Source organism: Prionailurus viverrinus, chromosome C1 (assembly GCF_022837055.1).
Source record: "Prionailurus viverrinus isolate Anna chromosome C1, UM_Priviv_1.0, whole genome shotgun sequence".
Classification (NCBI taxonomy): Eukaryota; Metazoa; Chordata; class Mammalia; order Carnivora; family Felidae; genus Prionailurus; species Prionailurus viverrinus.
The window spans coordinates 52806940-52822715 of NC_062568.1; the positions used below are offsets into that span (position 1 = coordinate 52806940).

General features: G+C 37.7%; 1 protein-coding gene across 4 annotated transcripts in view; it reads left to right on the forward strand.

Annotated features, from left to right (window-relative positions):
- The first annotated feature begins 1349 nt into the window (after positions 1-1349).
- The window catches only part of LNPK (lunapark, ER junction formation factor), a 73964-nt gene continuing 59537 nt past the window's right edge, over positions 1350-15776 (forward strand). For 2 of the 4 annotated variants that reach the window (XM_047872352.1, XM_047872355.1), the window contains exons 1-4: positions 1638-1773; positions 8147-8235; positions 9800-9841; positions 10851-11038. In XM_047872352.1, the coding sequence (XP_047728308.1) occupies positions 8209-8235; positions 9800-9841; positions 10851-11038 (257 nt within the window). In that variant the 5' untranslated portion in view covers positions 1638-1773; positions 8147-8208. Of the gene's footprint in view, positions 1437-1637; positions 1774-8146; positions 8240-9389; positions 9391-9799; positions 9842-10850; positions 11039-15776 lie in introns of those variants that run through there. The other 2 variants (XM_047872356.1, XM_047872354.1) reach the window with 2 other exon arrangements.

Consider the following 15776-nt stretch of genomic DNA (forward strand, 5'->3'; position numbering starts at 1 on the left):
TTACCTTATTTGTTTGCATTGTCAAAGTTTAAATATAGCACATTCAAACAATTAGTCTTTAAAAATCACGGAAACATTATTTTAATATAATTTATTGTCAAATTGGCTTCCTTACAACACCCACTGCTCATCCCAACAAGTGCCCTCCTCAATGCCCATCACCCATTTTCCCCTCTCCCCCATCCCACCTCAGTTTGTTCTCAGTATTTAAGAGTCTCTTGTGGTTTGCCTCCCTCTCTCTCTCTGTAACTATATTCCCCCCCCTCCCCCCATGGTCTTCTGTTAAGTTTCTCAAGATCCACATGAGTGAAAACATATGGTATCTTTCTCTGCCTGACTTATTTCACTTAGCATAATACCCTCCAGTTCCATCCATGTTGCTGCAGAAGGCAGGATTTCATTCTTTCTCATTGCCAAGTAGTATTCCATTGTACATGTAAACCACATCTTTATCCATTCATCAGTTGATGGACATTTAGCCTCTTTCCATAATTTGGCTATTGTTGAAAGAGCTGCTATAAACATTGGGGTACAAGTGCCCCTATGCATCAGCACTCCTGCATCCCTTGGGTAAATTCCTAGAAGTGCTCTTGCTGGGTCATAGAGTAGTTCTATTTTTAATTTTTTGAGGAACCTCCACACTGATTTCCAGAGTGGCTGCACCAGTTTGCATTCCCACCACCAGTGAAAGAGGGTTCCCCTTTGGAAACATTGTTTTCAAAAGCTTATGTAACTAAAAAAAAAAAAAAAATCCCACGAAAATGTTTGCACAACGGGTTAAAATATGTCACGGAGGTAAAACACTGACCAAGGCTTTGGCTTGCTTTTCTACCCTTCTCCATCGTTATCTTGTGTGGTTCAAGTATCTTTCCTTATTGGGACTTGTCATTTCCAGTTGACTAGGAAATTGCTCTTCAGCCAGTGTTTCAAATCTGAGGTGACTGCAGCCTGGGTCGTTTATTAGTGGGCCCACGTATCACGACCTGTGAAGGGAGTATCCTGGAGGTAAGAGTTTTGAAATAGAAAACTCAGCTTCTGCCATACATGGGTTTGAAATCAACATCATGTGCCATTTGCAGCTCACCACACACGGGTGAGGTAAGCGTCCTGTCATCAAATGACCCTTTTTGACGTCCATGGGTGATAAGAGCCCCAAGCACTCCTGGAGTCTAGGCTGAATTTTCTCCACGGGCTTGGGAACTGGCCTCTTCTCAGCACTCGCACTGCTGCCGGCTGGATGACAGCTGATCTGGGACTCCTCAAGGCGGAGTCCTTTCCAGACACAGCCGTCTCCACCCTCAACCGCACTCGTCTCCCTCGCGGCCGGTCTAGGACCACCAGGACCAATTTCGGGGTTCTCCTTCTCCAGTGAGACTCGGCAGAACAGGCTTCAAGAGAATCGGGGGCAGAGGACGAGTAAGAAGTAACCGCTATTGGTAAGACTCATAATAAATGGCAGTATACCCCTGAGACACGACGAGAAGCACCCTGCTTAGCCGCGGAAGCCACAGGGACAGGAGGCCCCCGGCCAACGGCCGGACTGGCCCGCCCCAACTGTCTGCTCGGGTCACAGTCACGTGACCGGGGAGCGGCGCGCGCCGGCTGCGGCGCGGATTGGCCGGCGGCGGAAGCGCGGGGTTTGATGGGAAGGAGTTGGCCGGGCCCATCGCTCTGTCAGTGGCGGCTGCTGCCTGCTCGGGAGGCAGGCTGCGCGGTGGCCGCCGAAGCTGGCAGACGTAGACACAAGCGCCGGGCTTTGCCCGCTTCTTGCAGGTAGAACGCTTAAAATGAAGGCAACTGGGGGTGGCGGGCTCGGCAAAGGGGAAGCGCGCCGAGCTTTTCCCTGGGAGATACGCTCCCGGTTCCCCCGCTTGCGTCTCCCAGGCGCCCCCGCCTCATGCCAAGTGGCCTAAGAGCTCTGCGGCGGCGGCTAGTCAAACTCCCGCCGGCCTGCGCGCTAACCAACATCGCCTCCTGCTCCTCTTGATTTACCAGCCAAGTGGCAGGGCTGACTCTGGAGTGCTAGAGACCCCTTCCCCCCCACCTATCCCCGCGAAGGGGAGGTGGTTTCCCCGCCTTGTTCTCAGATTCCGGTGTGGGTGTCTGGGTTGAGCTGAGCATCGGCTCTTTGGCCCGCCTCTGTCGAGACGAAGGGTCCGAAGGTTCTACCCTAAGCTAAGCTGTCGCCTTGAGTGTTCTCTGTCTCGTTTTTTTTTTTTTTTCTCTGAGTTGTGCGGAGGCGCCACGAATTGGACAGATTGGGAGGGACCGAAAACTGTCAGTGTCATGCTGCTCGGCCCAGCCATGTGGGCGTGGATTGTGTGCTGCTTAGAGAAGCCTCTCTACAACCGTTGTCCTTATTTGAGGGACGGTGGGCGGTGTAAGGCTGGAGGGCAGGGAGAGGTTGCGTAGGTGTCTTGGGCGCAGCAGGAGGAGAAGAGCAAATCTAAACTACATCCATAGTTTATTTCTTGGGGGTGCCTGGGTTGGGCGGAGGCTGCGACTCTTGATCTCGAGGTTATGGGTTTGGGCCCCGCATTGAGTGTGGGGATTACTTAAAAATAAACTATTTAAAGAAAATAGTTTAATTTTTTTAATAGTGGGTATGGGTATTGAGAGTTGTGATTGGTGAACTCAGTTTTGCTGATGGTGCCCTCACAGTAATAAAACTGGTGACTCATTGAATTTTCCATGTTCTGCTTTTTTCCCAGTTGGCTTCTGGTTTGTGTCAATTGTTTTCTCCTTTCTCTCTGGCTTGGGTGTCACCGTTGACAGAAATGACCCTGTTCACAGCAGTGTGTGTGCATCTGAGTGAGCTTGGCTTCAGGCATATGTTCAAACTGGCAGCGAACGCTAATCTCTTGTTCTCAGCAGCCCCCATAGTTCCATTTTAGGAGGAAGTTGATTTTGAACACGTTTTTAAAAACAAGAATGGTGCCTTTAAAATTAGAATTTTAGGTTTCTCTGTCATCTACTAAGATCAGTCCAACACTGTTCATAAAGTTACAAAGTGATTATATATTAACTTGAGAGAGAATGTAAGAAAAGAAGTCCTATGACTGTCAAACAGGTATGATTTAATATTAGAAACCTTTCCATATTAAATATAGTCATTTCTTGGAAGTTAGTTCAGAATGAACATCAGCTTACCATGAACACCAGAATTAATCAACGTGTAGTAAAGTTACTTTTAGAGGTGTACCTCTTTTCAGTAATTTTATTTTTGAGCAATAAATGTGGTGGTTTGGTATATTTCAGAATTGCCTTTAGCTAGGATATTTGAAAGTTAGAGTTCTAGAACAAATCACTCTTAAGCTTAAACTGAATAGTACAAATAGAGGTACTGTTGATGGTGACTGAATAGTTTCCACTTAGGTTTGGAAGTTGATAAATATAAAAGTTAACTTGCTTTGCTGTTAAAGGCCTGCAAGATTATTTTAATGGAAGAACCTGCAGGATATGTTGTTTTATTTTTTTAATGTTAAAGTAAATGGGAGCAAAACATTTTCAGTTAAAATACAAACTGTAACTTATTTTTCCCATTTTAAAATTATGAAAACAGATACTTTATGAGTTTAGAAAGAAAGGTGTTTGTATGAGGAGTATTGCTTTCTGATAATAGTAATAATAGTGGCTACAGTTTATTATGTGCACACTAGTTGGACACTGTGTCAGGTGATACATAATTTCATTTAATTCATACAATAATTCTGTAAAGTGTAGATATCTTCACCACTCTACAGATGTGGAAACTGAGGTTTAGAGAGTTTAATTTACCTAAGATCACATTGCTAGTATGTGGTTGAGCCATATTTTGAATCCAGATCTTTTTTACTCCTTTATTTTTTTCATTTTATTTAAAAATTTTTTTTGAAATGTTTATTTATTTTTGGGAGAGAGAATGCCAGTGGGGAGAGGCAGAGAGAGGGGGACGTAGGATCTCAAGAAGGCTCGATGCTGACAGCAGCAAGTCCAATGTGGGACTCCAACTTACAAACTAAGAGATCATGACCTGAGCCAAAGTTGGTCACTCAATCAACTGAGCCACCCAGGCACCCTTCCATTATTTAAAATAATTAATTACTTAATTATTTTTGGGGGGAGGGGGAGAGGAGCAGAGAGAGAGAGAGGGAGAGGGAGAGGGAGAGGGAGAGAGAGAATCCTAAGCAGGCTCCATGTTCAGTGCAGAGCCCTAGCAGGGGTCGATTCTGTGACCCTGGGATCATGATCTGAGCTGAAATTATGAGTTAGATGCTCAATTTACTGAGCCACGCCCCTACTCCATTATTTTAATATGACTTGAAGTAAGCTGAGAATTTAAGAATGACATGACCCAGGATTTTAAATTCTGACACCCAAACCTGAGTGTGAATATCAGTTAACATTGAACATTCAAAACATTGAAATAATATGGTGGGCATAATTACTTACTGGAAAACACATTAGATGCATCCAGCTCTTAAGGTCATGTCAGGTTCCACTGTGATATCAGAGTGGAAAGAGACTGTACACATTTATGGAAGAGTTCTTGGGGACAAGCCACTTGAGATTGAGCCATCTGTCCACTCAAGGGCAAACATTGATTTATGCTTCTGAAAGAAATGGTAGTTATTTGCTTCCCATGTATTTTCCATTTGTTGGAAGAGATGTATTAGGAAATAGCAATGACCACAGCAGTAAAAACAATTTATATTGAGGAATTATTTATGTGTTAGACACTGCTGTAAATGCTTTAGAATGCATTGTGTCATTCAAGCCGTTCAACATTAAAAAAATTTTTTTTAATGTTTATTTTTGAGAGAGAGAGCGCGTGTGTGCATGCACAAGTTGGGGAGGGGCAGAGAGAGAGGGGGAGACACAGAATTCGAAGCAGGCTCCATGTTCTGAGCTGTCAGCACAGAGCCGGATGTGGTGCTTGAACCCACCAACTGAGATTATGACCTGAGCTGAGCCAAAGTTGGTCGCTTAACCGGCTGAGCCACCCAGGTGCCCCAAGCCTTTCAACATTTAAAGAGGGTCCTTAACTATCCCTCTTTTGCAGATGAAGATACTGAGTAACTGAGACATTAAATAGCTTATTTGCCCAAGGTTTCATAGTAAGTAATGGGCTACAGGAATTGGAGTATGGCAAGGAGGGAAAAAGAGTTGGAAAACAGAAGAGGTATGAAACGAAAGCTATAAAGAGTTGATTTACTTAATTTTGTTATGCTTTCATATCTGATGGAAAGTACTACCATTAGTTGTGTATTATAGCAAATCAACTTCTTTTTTGATTTTAATTTTTTTATGTTTTTATTTTATTTTTGAGAGGGAGACAGAGTGTGAGCAGGGGGAGGGGCAGAGAGAGAGACAGAATCTGAAGCAGGATCCAGCCTCTGAGCTGTCAGCACAGAGCCTGATGCAGGGCTTGAACTCACAGACTATGAGATTATGTGAGCTGAGCTGAAGTCCGACGCTTAACCAACTGAGCCACCAAGGTGCCCCATAGTAAATCAGCTTCTTAAACAAATACTGGAATTTGATAGGAAAATTGCTGGAACAATGAGGGTTGACTCATTCTTTGATTATGACCCTGAAAGCATGGATATGACATTTAACGACTATTTACCATAATGTTGTTTTCGAGGACAAATTCTAAAGCAGAATACTCTGCTTCAGAAATCTCATAGTTTATTTCATTAACACCATAACAGTTCTCCAAGCAAATAATTGATATTAATTGCAACATTATGCATATATTTCATATTATGCTTACTTAAAAAGTGATATTCAGTAAAAAAGTAAAAGCAGTGCTTGCAGACTCCTAGTTATCAGTTCTGCCCCTAACTAGAGCTAGCTGCCAAAATGATTTGGCAAATCATTTAGCTTCTCTTCCATGCAGATTTAAACATTCAGATTTAATCAGATGTGGGCTACATGATCCACTGTACCAACACTGTCTCTTGTGTTTATAACTTACTTTCCACTTCAGTAGCTCTGTTTACCAGCTATTTGAGAATGTCAGAGGTGCTTTCATATATTTTATGTATAAATATTCCAATCTAATTTATATAAAGCAGACTTTATTTCTGATTTCGTGTTACTGGAAATAACTAGTTTCTTCATAAAAAGCCAAAACTAAAATGCTGTGTCTGGCTCTGCTACTTAGTATTTTTGGGACCAAATTACTTTACTTCCCTAGCCTCAGTTTCCAACATTTGTAAAATGGGATGATAGTAGTATCTAAATAATACAAGTCATGTAAGGCGTTTGTTTTAGGGTTTCCTAGAGAAATAGCAGTACTTACCAAATATTTAACTGGTATCTTTATTGTTGTCATTACTTTTTTTTTCAATGTTATTTTAAAGAATTATTTATTTTTAAGTAAACCCTACCCCCAACATGGGGCTCAAACTCATGACCCCAAGATCAGGAGTCCCATGCTCTACCAACTGAGCCAGCAGACACCCCTGTGATTACTTTTAAGTATTAAAAATCCTGACTTGTGATGACTACAAACTTAACTTGGAGGCATATAATTGTTAGAAACCAAAACGTGTAGATCAGTTGTGTGCAAAACACTGTGCTTGACAGCATACAATTAATTCCCGAATAGTAGAGAATTACTATATACTTTGAAAATACCAAGTTAAGTGGCTCATGTAAATCCACCCCCACCCCGTCACCTTTCTTAGTATTTTTCGCATCTTCAGAAGGTTTTGAGATCTATTTAATGTTTTAACTGAGAAATTTATACTTTTATTCATTAAAGTTCCAGGATTTCCTAAAACTGCACTTTAGAAATTTGAATACTTAGTTAATATTGAAGGATTAATAATATTTAGGTTGCAACTTAAATGTGGCGGATAACATTCATTATATTTATAAACACCAGAAAATTTCAGGACAGATTATTGGTATATCTGGTACTAAAAATTGCTTTGTAAGTGAAAGTATTTCATAATTAGGCTCTTTGTTACTTCTCTACCCAAGAAAGTCCAAGATGGGTATGCCTTATGCTAATTGCAGCCTATAAATAGTGTCGCAGAGTGAATGCATTTACTTGGTACTGGTATTATTTTGTGATTACATTAATGGTTTTAAAAAATGTAAGAATTATGGCCTAACTTTTTTTGTGTGTGGAAATGAAGTAGTTTTATACATTGGCAGTATATAACTACACCTGGTAAAAGTGTGTAAATTTGAAAGTATGTTTTTACTCTTTCAACTTAAAAGAGTAAAAACTTATATAATTATTGACTGGTAAATTGATTTAGAACCTAAGATTGCTGATACAGTTTTATCCATATGGTAATATTATAATACATTTGAGAATACTAGAAAAATGACTGAAATAAGGATATTAGATATACACTAACTGACATGAAGGTCAACTGACTTGAGGGACTTAGACCCAGTTTCAGAGAGAAATGTTTATTTGGGTGTTGGAACAGTAGTGAACAGACCAGAAGTCTGAAGATAGAGTGGTTTTGAATCATGTGTCTTCTGAGCTATTGGGAAAATTGCTGAATGTCTTTTCACTTAATTTTCTTATCTGTAAAATGGTAGTAAGGAAGGCTATCCTGTGAAAAGTGGTGGTATAGTAAGTCTAGTTTACAGAAAATAAAATTAAAACTCCAGAAGCAATAAATGATTTGCTCAAGGTCACAGGTAGTTTTGTAATCCTTATTTTCTTATTCAAAATCCAGTTGGCTTTCTGTTATTACTTGTAAAATAATGTTATGCTAAACATTGTAAAATGCTAATTCCAAATAACTAGTTTAGTTGGTAGATAGCTGAATGATAGAGATATTGTATTTAAGCGTGTGGAATGAAAGTAGTTTAATAAAACTTTTCTTACAACATTAGGGGATCTACTGTAAACAACAGCAAATTGCAAAGTAGTATGAATATACGCTGCTAAAATGTCGTGCCATTTAAAAGCCTTTTCAGCTTATTTTTACTTTTAAATATGTCCTGATTTGGAAGAAGGGATTTCTTGAAGGGTAGACTATCCCAAGGCTCTCTAAATTAAAATTCCACATAAGTGGAGTTCAGAGAAATTAGTATTGTATGTTATTTTTTGGCAGTATTGCAACATCTATATTTTATAGTGGGTATGCTGTGTGTTTAACCTAAAAATTTTAAATACTTGCTTTTTTTCTAGCTGTGAATTCCTTTGGACAATTGATGATATTTATCATTGTGCCCAGTTTCTAAAAATAAAAGATGGGTGGATTATTTTCTCGATGGAAGGTAAGTTATTTTTCTTTATGGCCAGTTCTTAGTCTAATATAAAGTGTCACATAAACCTATTTGTAAAAGTCTCCTTTGTAGTATAGGCTTGAGTAAAGCTTGATATTGTCCCTAATTCTATTTAATTTTCTTCCTTTTCTTATGAATTAGAAGAATTATAATTCTTATGAATTATATTTGGACTTTAATAGTTCTGCTTGCCATGTAGGTATGTAATGCCTCTGTTTAAAATAATTGTTTCACTTTGACTTATGAATTATTTTTGTTTATTCATTCATGTGAAAATAGCTATCTTTTCTAGCTTTTTTCCCTTATATTGCCTACATTTCAATCTTATTTGAAAAATAGTTGAAACTATTATTATTGTTGAAATGGTTGAAATTATAGTTGTATGCTATACAATACCTGATTTTACAGGCTATCTCTTTTTGCTTAAAGCTTGTCATAAATATTTGCTGAAGTTATACTAGATATACTTTTAGGAATTAGAGGCTTAAAACAAAATTTGAAATGTAGTTTGATGTTATTGGTTAAGGCTTTAGAGGAAGTATCTCCAATTTAGTACTATAAAATATAAAATATATTAATATATGCTCTTTTCTAATATGAGAGGAGATAATGTAATCTCAGACAAACTACTTTGCTTATTTTTAATTCCTTTTTAGTATAATAATGGAGCCTAGAAATGCTTGGTATACTAGTTTTTGGACTGTTACTGGAACTGCTTTGTTTTGGTATTCCATGGACTCCTTGCTCTTTCCTTTAAAACTCTGTTACAGTTCTGCTTGAGGATCAAATTTGCCTATTTTTTCTTTGTCGTTGTTAGGTTGAATCATATGAAATTACCAATATTCAACAGTTTTGACTTACATAAAAAGCAATTTCATATGGTTCAACCTAATGTTAACAACTCTTATGGGAACTGCAATGAATTGATATTCATTATCCTCCTATATTACTGAGTACATAATTGGTAAATGGTTTCACAAGTGTTGTATGAGACATTTTGGCTGGTTTTTATTCGGGGTGTATAAAAAATATTTTTAACAAACAAGCTCTGCTATAATGAAGTATTCTTAGGTGCCTTTTTAAAATCTAATCTTCAGAAACGTAGGAATTCAGAATGAAGGTAGCCTATTGATTTTGACTTCCAGAGTCCTAAATGAACTTTTAGCAATAGTAAATCAGACCATCTTTAATCTTGAGTTTTTTAATGTAGGAGTTCTTTTGAATAATCATGTCTAAGAAAATTTTTCTTGGAGGAGAATTTCTTTTTCTCTATAAAAGTGTGTTCTGGGATTAAGACTGGTAAAAAATGAACTGTCAGAGTTGAAAGTACTCAGGCTAAAAAGTCAAGTAGGAAAATGCTTGTTTCTTTAATCTTACGTAGTTCTCTTTATAATTTTTATTTAAATCTAAATGTTATTAATAAATAGTGTACATTGTTTAACAATATTTGAAAAAGCTTAATTTTGAATTAAAATGTTCTTTTGTGATTTTATAAATCAAAATGTATCTAAGTTTGCAATAACAAGTTTTAATGTCTCATCTGTTTTTATAACAGACAAAACCGTCAACTGTAGAAGTTCTGGAAAATATAGATAAGGTATGTTTTTTAGCTTTGGGGTGTTTTAATTCATTTTAGGTATTACATAAATATTATTATAGTATATATGTAGTATTTTGGAGACTGGATCTGGTTTGGGAATTAGAGATGATACAGAGTAAGCCTGAAGACTTTAATGTTACATTATTTCAAAAAAATTCAGAGTGAATCAGTGACTTAAGAAGCCTGTGTCAATAGAACCTGTTAGAATGGAATTAGATGCATAGCATGGCATAACAGATAGGATAAAGTAGATTATAAGATGGTCTGCAACAATTTTTATCAGTACACAAACTTCACAGCTTTTTTTACTTTCTATTATCAAAAATGGTTATTCCTTAGGAATATTAAGAGTGATGAATAGATTGAAAGAATCTAGTGTGGGTCACTGTTTTAATTTTTATTAATTCCTTTTTTTTTAAAATTTCATTTATTTATTTTGAGAGAGACAGAGACAGCCCAGGTGGGCGAAGGGCAGAGAGAAAGGGAGACAGAGAATCCCAAGCAGGCTCCACACTGTCATCACGGAGCCTGACATGGAGCTTGAACTCACGAAACTGTGAGATCATGACTTGAGCCGAAACCAAGAGTCAGATCCTTAACCAGCTGAGCCACCCAGGCACCCCAGTTTTTATTCATTCTTTCTTTATATAGCCAGATTTTTTTAGACCTTATAAAAGGAGAATTATTACTTGTTTAGTTTAATAAATACTATTTATTGATGTCAATTTCATGCTTGATCTTTGCTAATTTGGTAGGTTAAAAACAGTATCTTAATTTTGCATTTAAGAGTAACTTGTCAGAATAGGCATTTCATGTTTTTAGCCTCATTTAAAATTTTCTTTTTCATATGTTCTATTTAAAAATATTAAGGTATTATATTTCATTGACTTTTAAGAATTATTTCTTTATAACCTCTCTATACTGTTAAAATTTTTTGTTAACATTTTGATTTCTTTATGAAATTTGAGATTCGCTTCAATAATATAGAATAATTCTCTCTTAACAGGAAATTCAAGCATTGGAAGAATTTAGGGAAAAAAATCAGAGATTACAAAAATTATGGGTTGGAAGATTAATTCTCTACTCTTCAATTCTCTATCTGTTTACATGTTTAATTGTATACTTGTGGTATCTTCCTGATGAATTTACAGCAAGACTTGCCATGACACTTCCGTTTTTTGCTTTCCCATTGATGTAAGTAAATTCTTCTTTTAGTTGACTTTTCCTCTTTTTGACCAGATGGTTTAATATATTAAGTCTCTCTTTAGTATGAAGTAAGAATGTCTCAGTTTGAGTAAATTTGTTTGTTTGTTTTTCATTTTGAAAAGTATTTCTTTAAAAAAGTAAACCAACTGTTTAAAACCTTGATTTACAATTCAGCATATCTGAGGAATCTAACTCAGTGACATTAGTAATGATGACTCTAGGTGGGAATCTTTTGTGATTCTCTAATAGATGATCATGCTTCCCTAGGGTCATAGGGCATAGAGTGGACATCTCAGATTGTGGGTAGTGGTAAGTGAGGGAGGGTTTGTAAAATAAAAAGAACAACTGACCCAGTAATTCCGAATATATTCCATTCATCCTCTCTCTCTTCCCCTGTCTTAGTCACTGCTATAAAGCAATTGACCCTTATTATAGAAATATTTTATAATATAGGCCTTTACTGAAAGTGTGTAATGATTGAATTTTGAGACAATTGAATAAAAAATTGGTACCAATTCTTGGTATTTATGGGTACCAATTTTGTAGGTATTAGATTATAATGGTGTATGGTATACAAAAATACAAAACCTTTGACTATAGATTTTAGACTGCATATATCAATTAGTAAGTATGATGAATATCCTAAAGAGAAGTGTCACATGCTATGGAAACACTTAACAGAGACCCTAACCCAGTCTGGGATGGAGATGGGGGTCAGGGAAGAGCCTTTGTATTCATTTTCTATTGTTGCCACCAATTTAGCAGCTTAGAGCAACACCCATCTATTGTATCACAGTTTGTGTAGATCCAGGTGGCTTGACTGGGTTCTCTGCTTAGAGTCTTGCAGGCCTAAATCAAACTAATCAATCAGCTGGACCGGGATCTTATTTGGAGTCTCTGTGGGGAGAATCTTCAAGGTCTAGTCAGGTTGTTTGCTGACCTGTGCTGTATCTCTCTGACTTCCAATTCTGCCCTCAACTCAGAGAAAGCTTTGTCTTTAAGGGTTTAACTGATTATATTAGACCCACCAGGATAATCCAGGATAATCTCCCTTGCTTAAAATCTGAGTAATACTTAATTATATTTGCAAAGTCCCTTCACAGCAGTACCTAGATTACTGTTTGATTGTATAACTGGAGGATGGAAATCTTGGGGAGGGAGAGAGATAGTTTTAGAACTCTGCTTACCATAGCCTCCCTGCAAAGTGATCTTTGAGTTTGAGATGCAAAGAATGATTATGTGTATTAAGGGTGGTGTGACAAGGGAGTGGATAGTCTGTTAGGGAGAAGGAACAGCATATATAAAGGCCCTGAGGTGGATAGACCGTGGAAGGTTTAAAGAATTGAAAGAAGGCCAAAGACTGGATTATAGGGAAAGTCTGGATAGTTAGGCAAGGGATATTTCTTAAGGGTTTCATAGGCCATGATAATGACTTTAGGACTTAATCTAGGAGTGATAGGAAGTCATTGAAGATTTTTAAGAAGGGATATGGATAAGGGAAAATCTTTATAGGAAGAGAACAGAAAATACAAAGGCTGTGTAATGGAAGAGAGCATGACTTATTTGAGGGTCTGTGATGGAGAGAGTGATAGGAAGTATGCTTGCAGAATCAGATAGGTTCTGGATCATGGGAGGGTCCTGGTGCTAGGAATTTGAATTTCATTTTGGGTGAAATGGGAAGCTTGTAAAGGTTTTAGTGGAAGAATGGCATGATGAGATTTAAGTTAAGAGGCTCATGTGTGCTGCCTGTGGAGATTGAGTAGAGGAGGACAAGGATAGAAACAGATCAGCTAGGGTGCTGTTATAGGAGTTTAATCTAAAAATCCATCTGGATTGGGACATCCCAGTGGCAGTGGAGATGAATAGATGACTTAGCAGTGTTTCAGAAGTAAAACTGAGACAACTTGATGGGAGGAAATGGAAGGTAATGGAAAAGGAGGAGTCGGTGATATTTAGGTTTTTTGGTGGGTGTAGGATCTCTTTCTTTGGGACTGCTGTAGTAAAAAAAAATTTGTTTAGTCTGTAGTGCAGGACATAATTTCAAATTGGAACTCCGGGAGATCATAAAATTTTAGCTTTTATATGTAGATAAAAGAATAAAAAATTGAGTGCATGCATATTATGAAATAACATCTCTGCCATTTTCTTTATTTTCTTTCTCTTTTGAAGTCTTTTGGAATGCTTCTTATCCCAGGTATAGTAGTGGATTTTATAATGCTGAGCCCCCTTCCCTCGTTCCTTTCTAGTTTTTCATTAAAAGAGGGGAGAAAAGAAATTTAGAAAGGGAATAGATGTGATGTTTACTTGATTGAAACATCTTTAAAAAACTTTAAAAAACTCACTTGAGGGCCACCTGGGTGGTGGCCACCCGGTTGGTGAGTTCTTGCCCTGAATGGGGCTCTGTACTGATATTGTGGAGCCTGATTGGGATTCTCTTTCCCTCCCTCCCTCTCTCTCTCTCTTTCTCTCTCTCTCTGTCTCTCCCTCTCCCTCTCTCCCTCCCTCTCTGTCTCCCTCTCCCCCCCCCCCCCCCCGCCCTTGCATATGTGCACGGGCTCTCTCTCCCTCTCTCAAAAATATATAAATAAACTTACCCCCCCCCCCAAACCCACTTCACTTGACATCCATTATTATATAAAAATAGATTTTTTTTTAATTATGAAAGATTTGTATCTAGTTGCAAAAGAATGACAGGGAACTTTACTGTGCTAATTCTAATGGCCGTTCACAAATTGTGATCTACTGGATCTGCTACTATGCTGCAGAAGACTTTTTTTTTTTTTGGCAAATAAATCATATACTAATTGTTCATAAAAGTAGAAAAACTTAATTTCTTTAAAAATGTTTATTTCTTCAGTTTGATCTTTCTACTCTTTTGAGTATGAGGCTCTATTGTCCTTACTGTGTCCTTCTGCCTGTTCTGCATCACCTGCATCTAGTATTTCTTGGTTTGTTAAGCTTCAGAGCCATTTCTCACTTTGTCTCATTCACATCTGTGACCTGGTTCTCAACTGCTGCAGCTTCTGTTTCACTGAGCTCTTCACTCTTGGAAGCATAGACCAGTTATCAAACAAAGAATAGAATTGTCCTTCTGATTGATGGCAATCAAAAAAGCATGAAATAAAATACAACAACGTGAAAGTGGATGCTGTGGTATAAAGAGAGAAGACTTACCACGGGACATTTTCTTTCATGTGAGCTATTGCCTGAGCTTATTCCTGGACCATTTTCCTTTGGAAACAAAAGTTTTGAGGTCTGGACCAGGGTTTACTTAAAGAAATGGAAGCAGAATTAGTAATAAAATGTATTGTTTTACTTATCACAGTCTACACTGATTATAAAGCTTAGCAATCTACCTAATATTGCAAAAAGTGACTCACTTCTGCGTTCCAAATTTCCCAAATGCTTTTACTGGACAGAACGGTCATGGATTCAGGAATGAGCATATATTGCATAATCATAACTACCTTAAAGTTATCTTTTATGATAGAATGTCAATACTCTGTATAAGATGCTTTGATGTTTTATTATATCTTCTTTTCAGGATGTAATGGGGAGGAGCTTGGGATGATTCCCAACCTATTATTTTTCTGCCTTTCAGATTCAATAGTATATTTATATCCCTAATCTTTTCAACTATTACTGAAACAAATTATAATCTAAATGCTGAATTTGTTTCATTGGAGTCATTATGGCTATCGTCCAATATGAGGGAAGGTTTAGATTGCAGTTTAAATTTTATATTTCTTGCTTATGCTGGCAGATATGCATTACCTTGGGAATTGGTTCATTTTCTAAGAGTGAACAGCCATTAAACTTTGTCTCTATCCTTAACTAACTCTACAGGCAGTCTTAGACTTTTATTCCTAGATACCTTATTCTTCCAGATTATAACTTTCTAGAAATTTCATTCTCTGTAAGATCATTTCAGAGGCTTATTAGCATAAAACTTGACCTTCCCAGAGGATTTAGCCATATTTTATTCCTCCCTCCCCCTTCCCTCCCTGTTTCTTTTCTTTTCCTTTTTTCTTTCTTTCTTTCTTTCTTTCTTTCTTTCTTTCTTTCTTTCTTTCTTTTCTTGGAGAGTGTGCACCTGCATGAGTTGGGAAGTGGGCGGGAGGGTGGGGGAGAGAGAAAGAATTTCAAGCAGGCTCTTCTGCTCAACATGGAGCCCAACGTAGAGCTTGATCCCACAACCCTGGGATCATGACCTGAGCTGAAATCAAGAGTTGGACACTCAAGGAGGAAAAAAAAAAAAGTTGGGTGCTCAATTGACTGAGCCACCCAGGAGCCCCAGCTATATTTTCCTTCTGTTTTTGTTTGTTTGTTTGTTTTTAATTCCTCTTAAAATGGAGCTATGGGGGAAAAAAGTTAAGCAAAGGACCTGAAGAAGGTGGTCTTGTCCCTATTTTTTATGTTTTTTTTTTTTCCTACTTAAATCTAAAGTCATTTGAGGATAGGACTTTGATCTTAATACAGTTTTTAACACCTTCTTCTCACTCCCCCTCCTTTCTCACCCCCTCCTCCCAACTCTGATAAAAGATACTTCCTCAATCCAGCAGGAGGGTTGGCAAGCATAATTTATAGCCTTAGAAAAAATTTTTTTTTAACATTTATTCATTTTTGAGAGAGAGAGAGAGAGACAGTGTGAGTGGGGGAGGGGCAGAGAGAGAGAGAAGGAGACAGAATCCAAAGCAGGCTCTAGGCTCTGAGCTGTCAGCACATA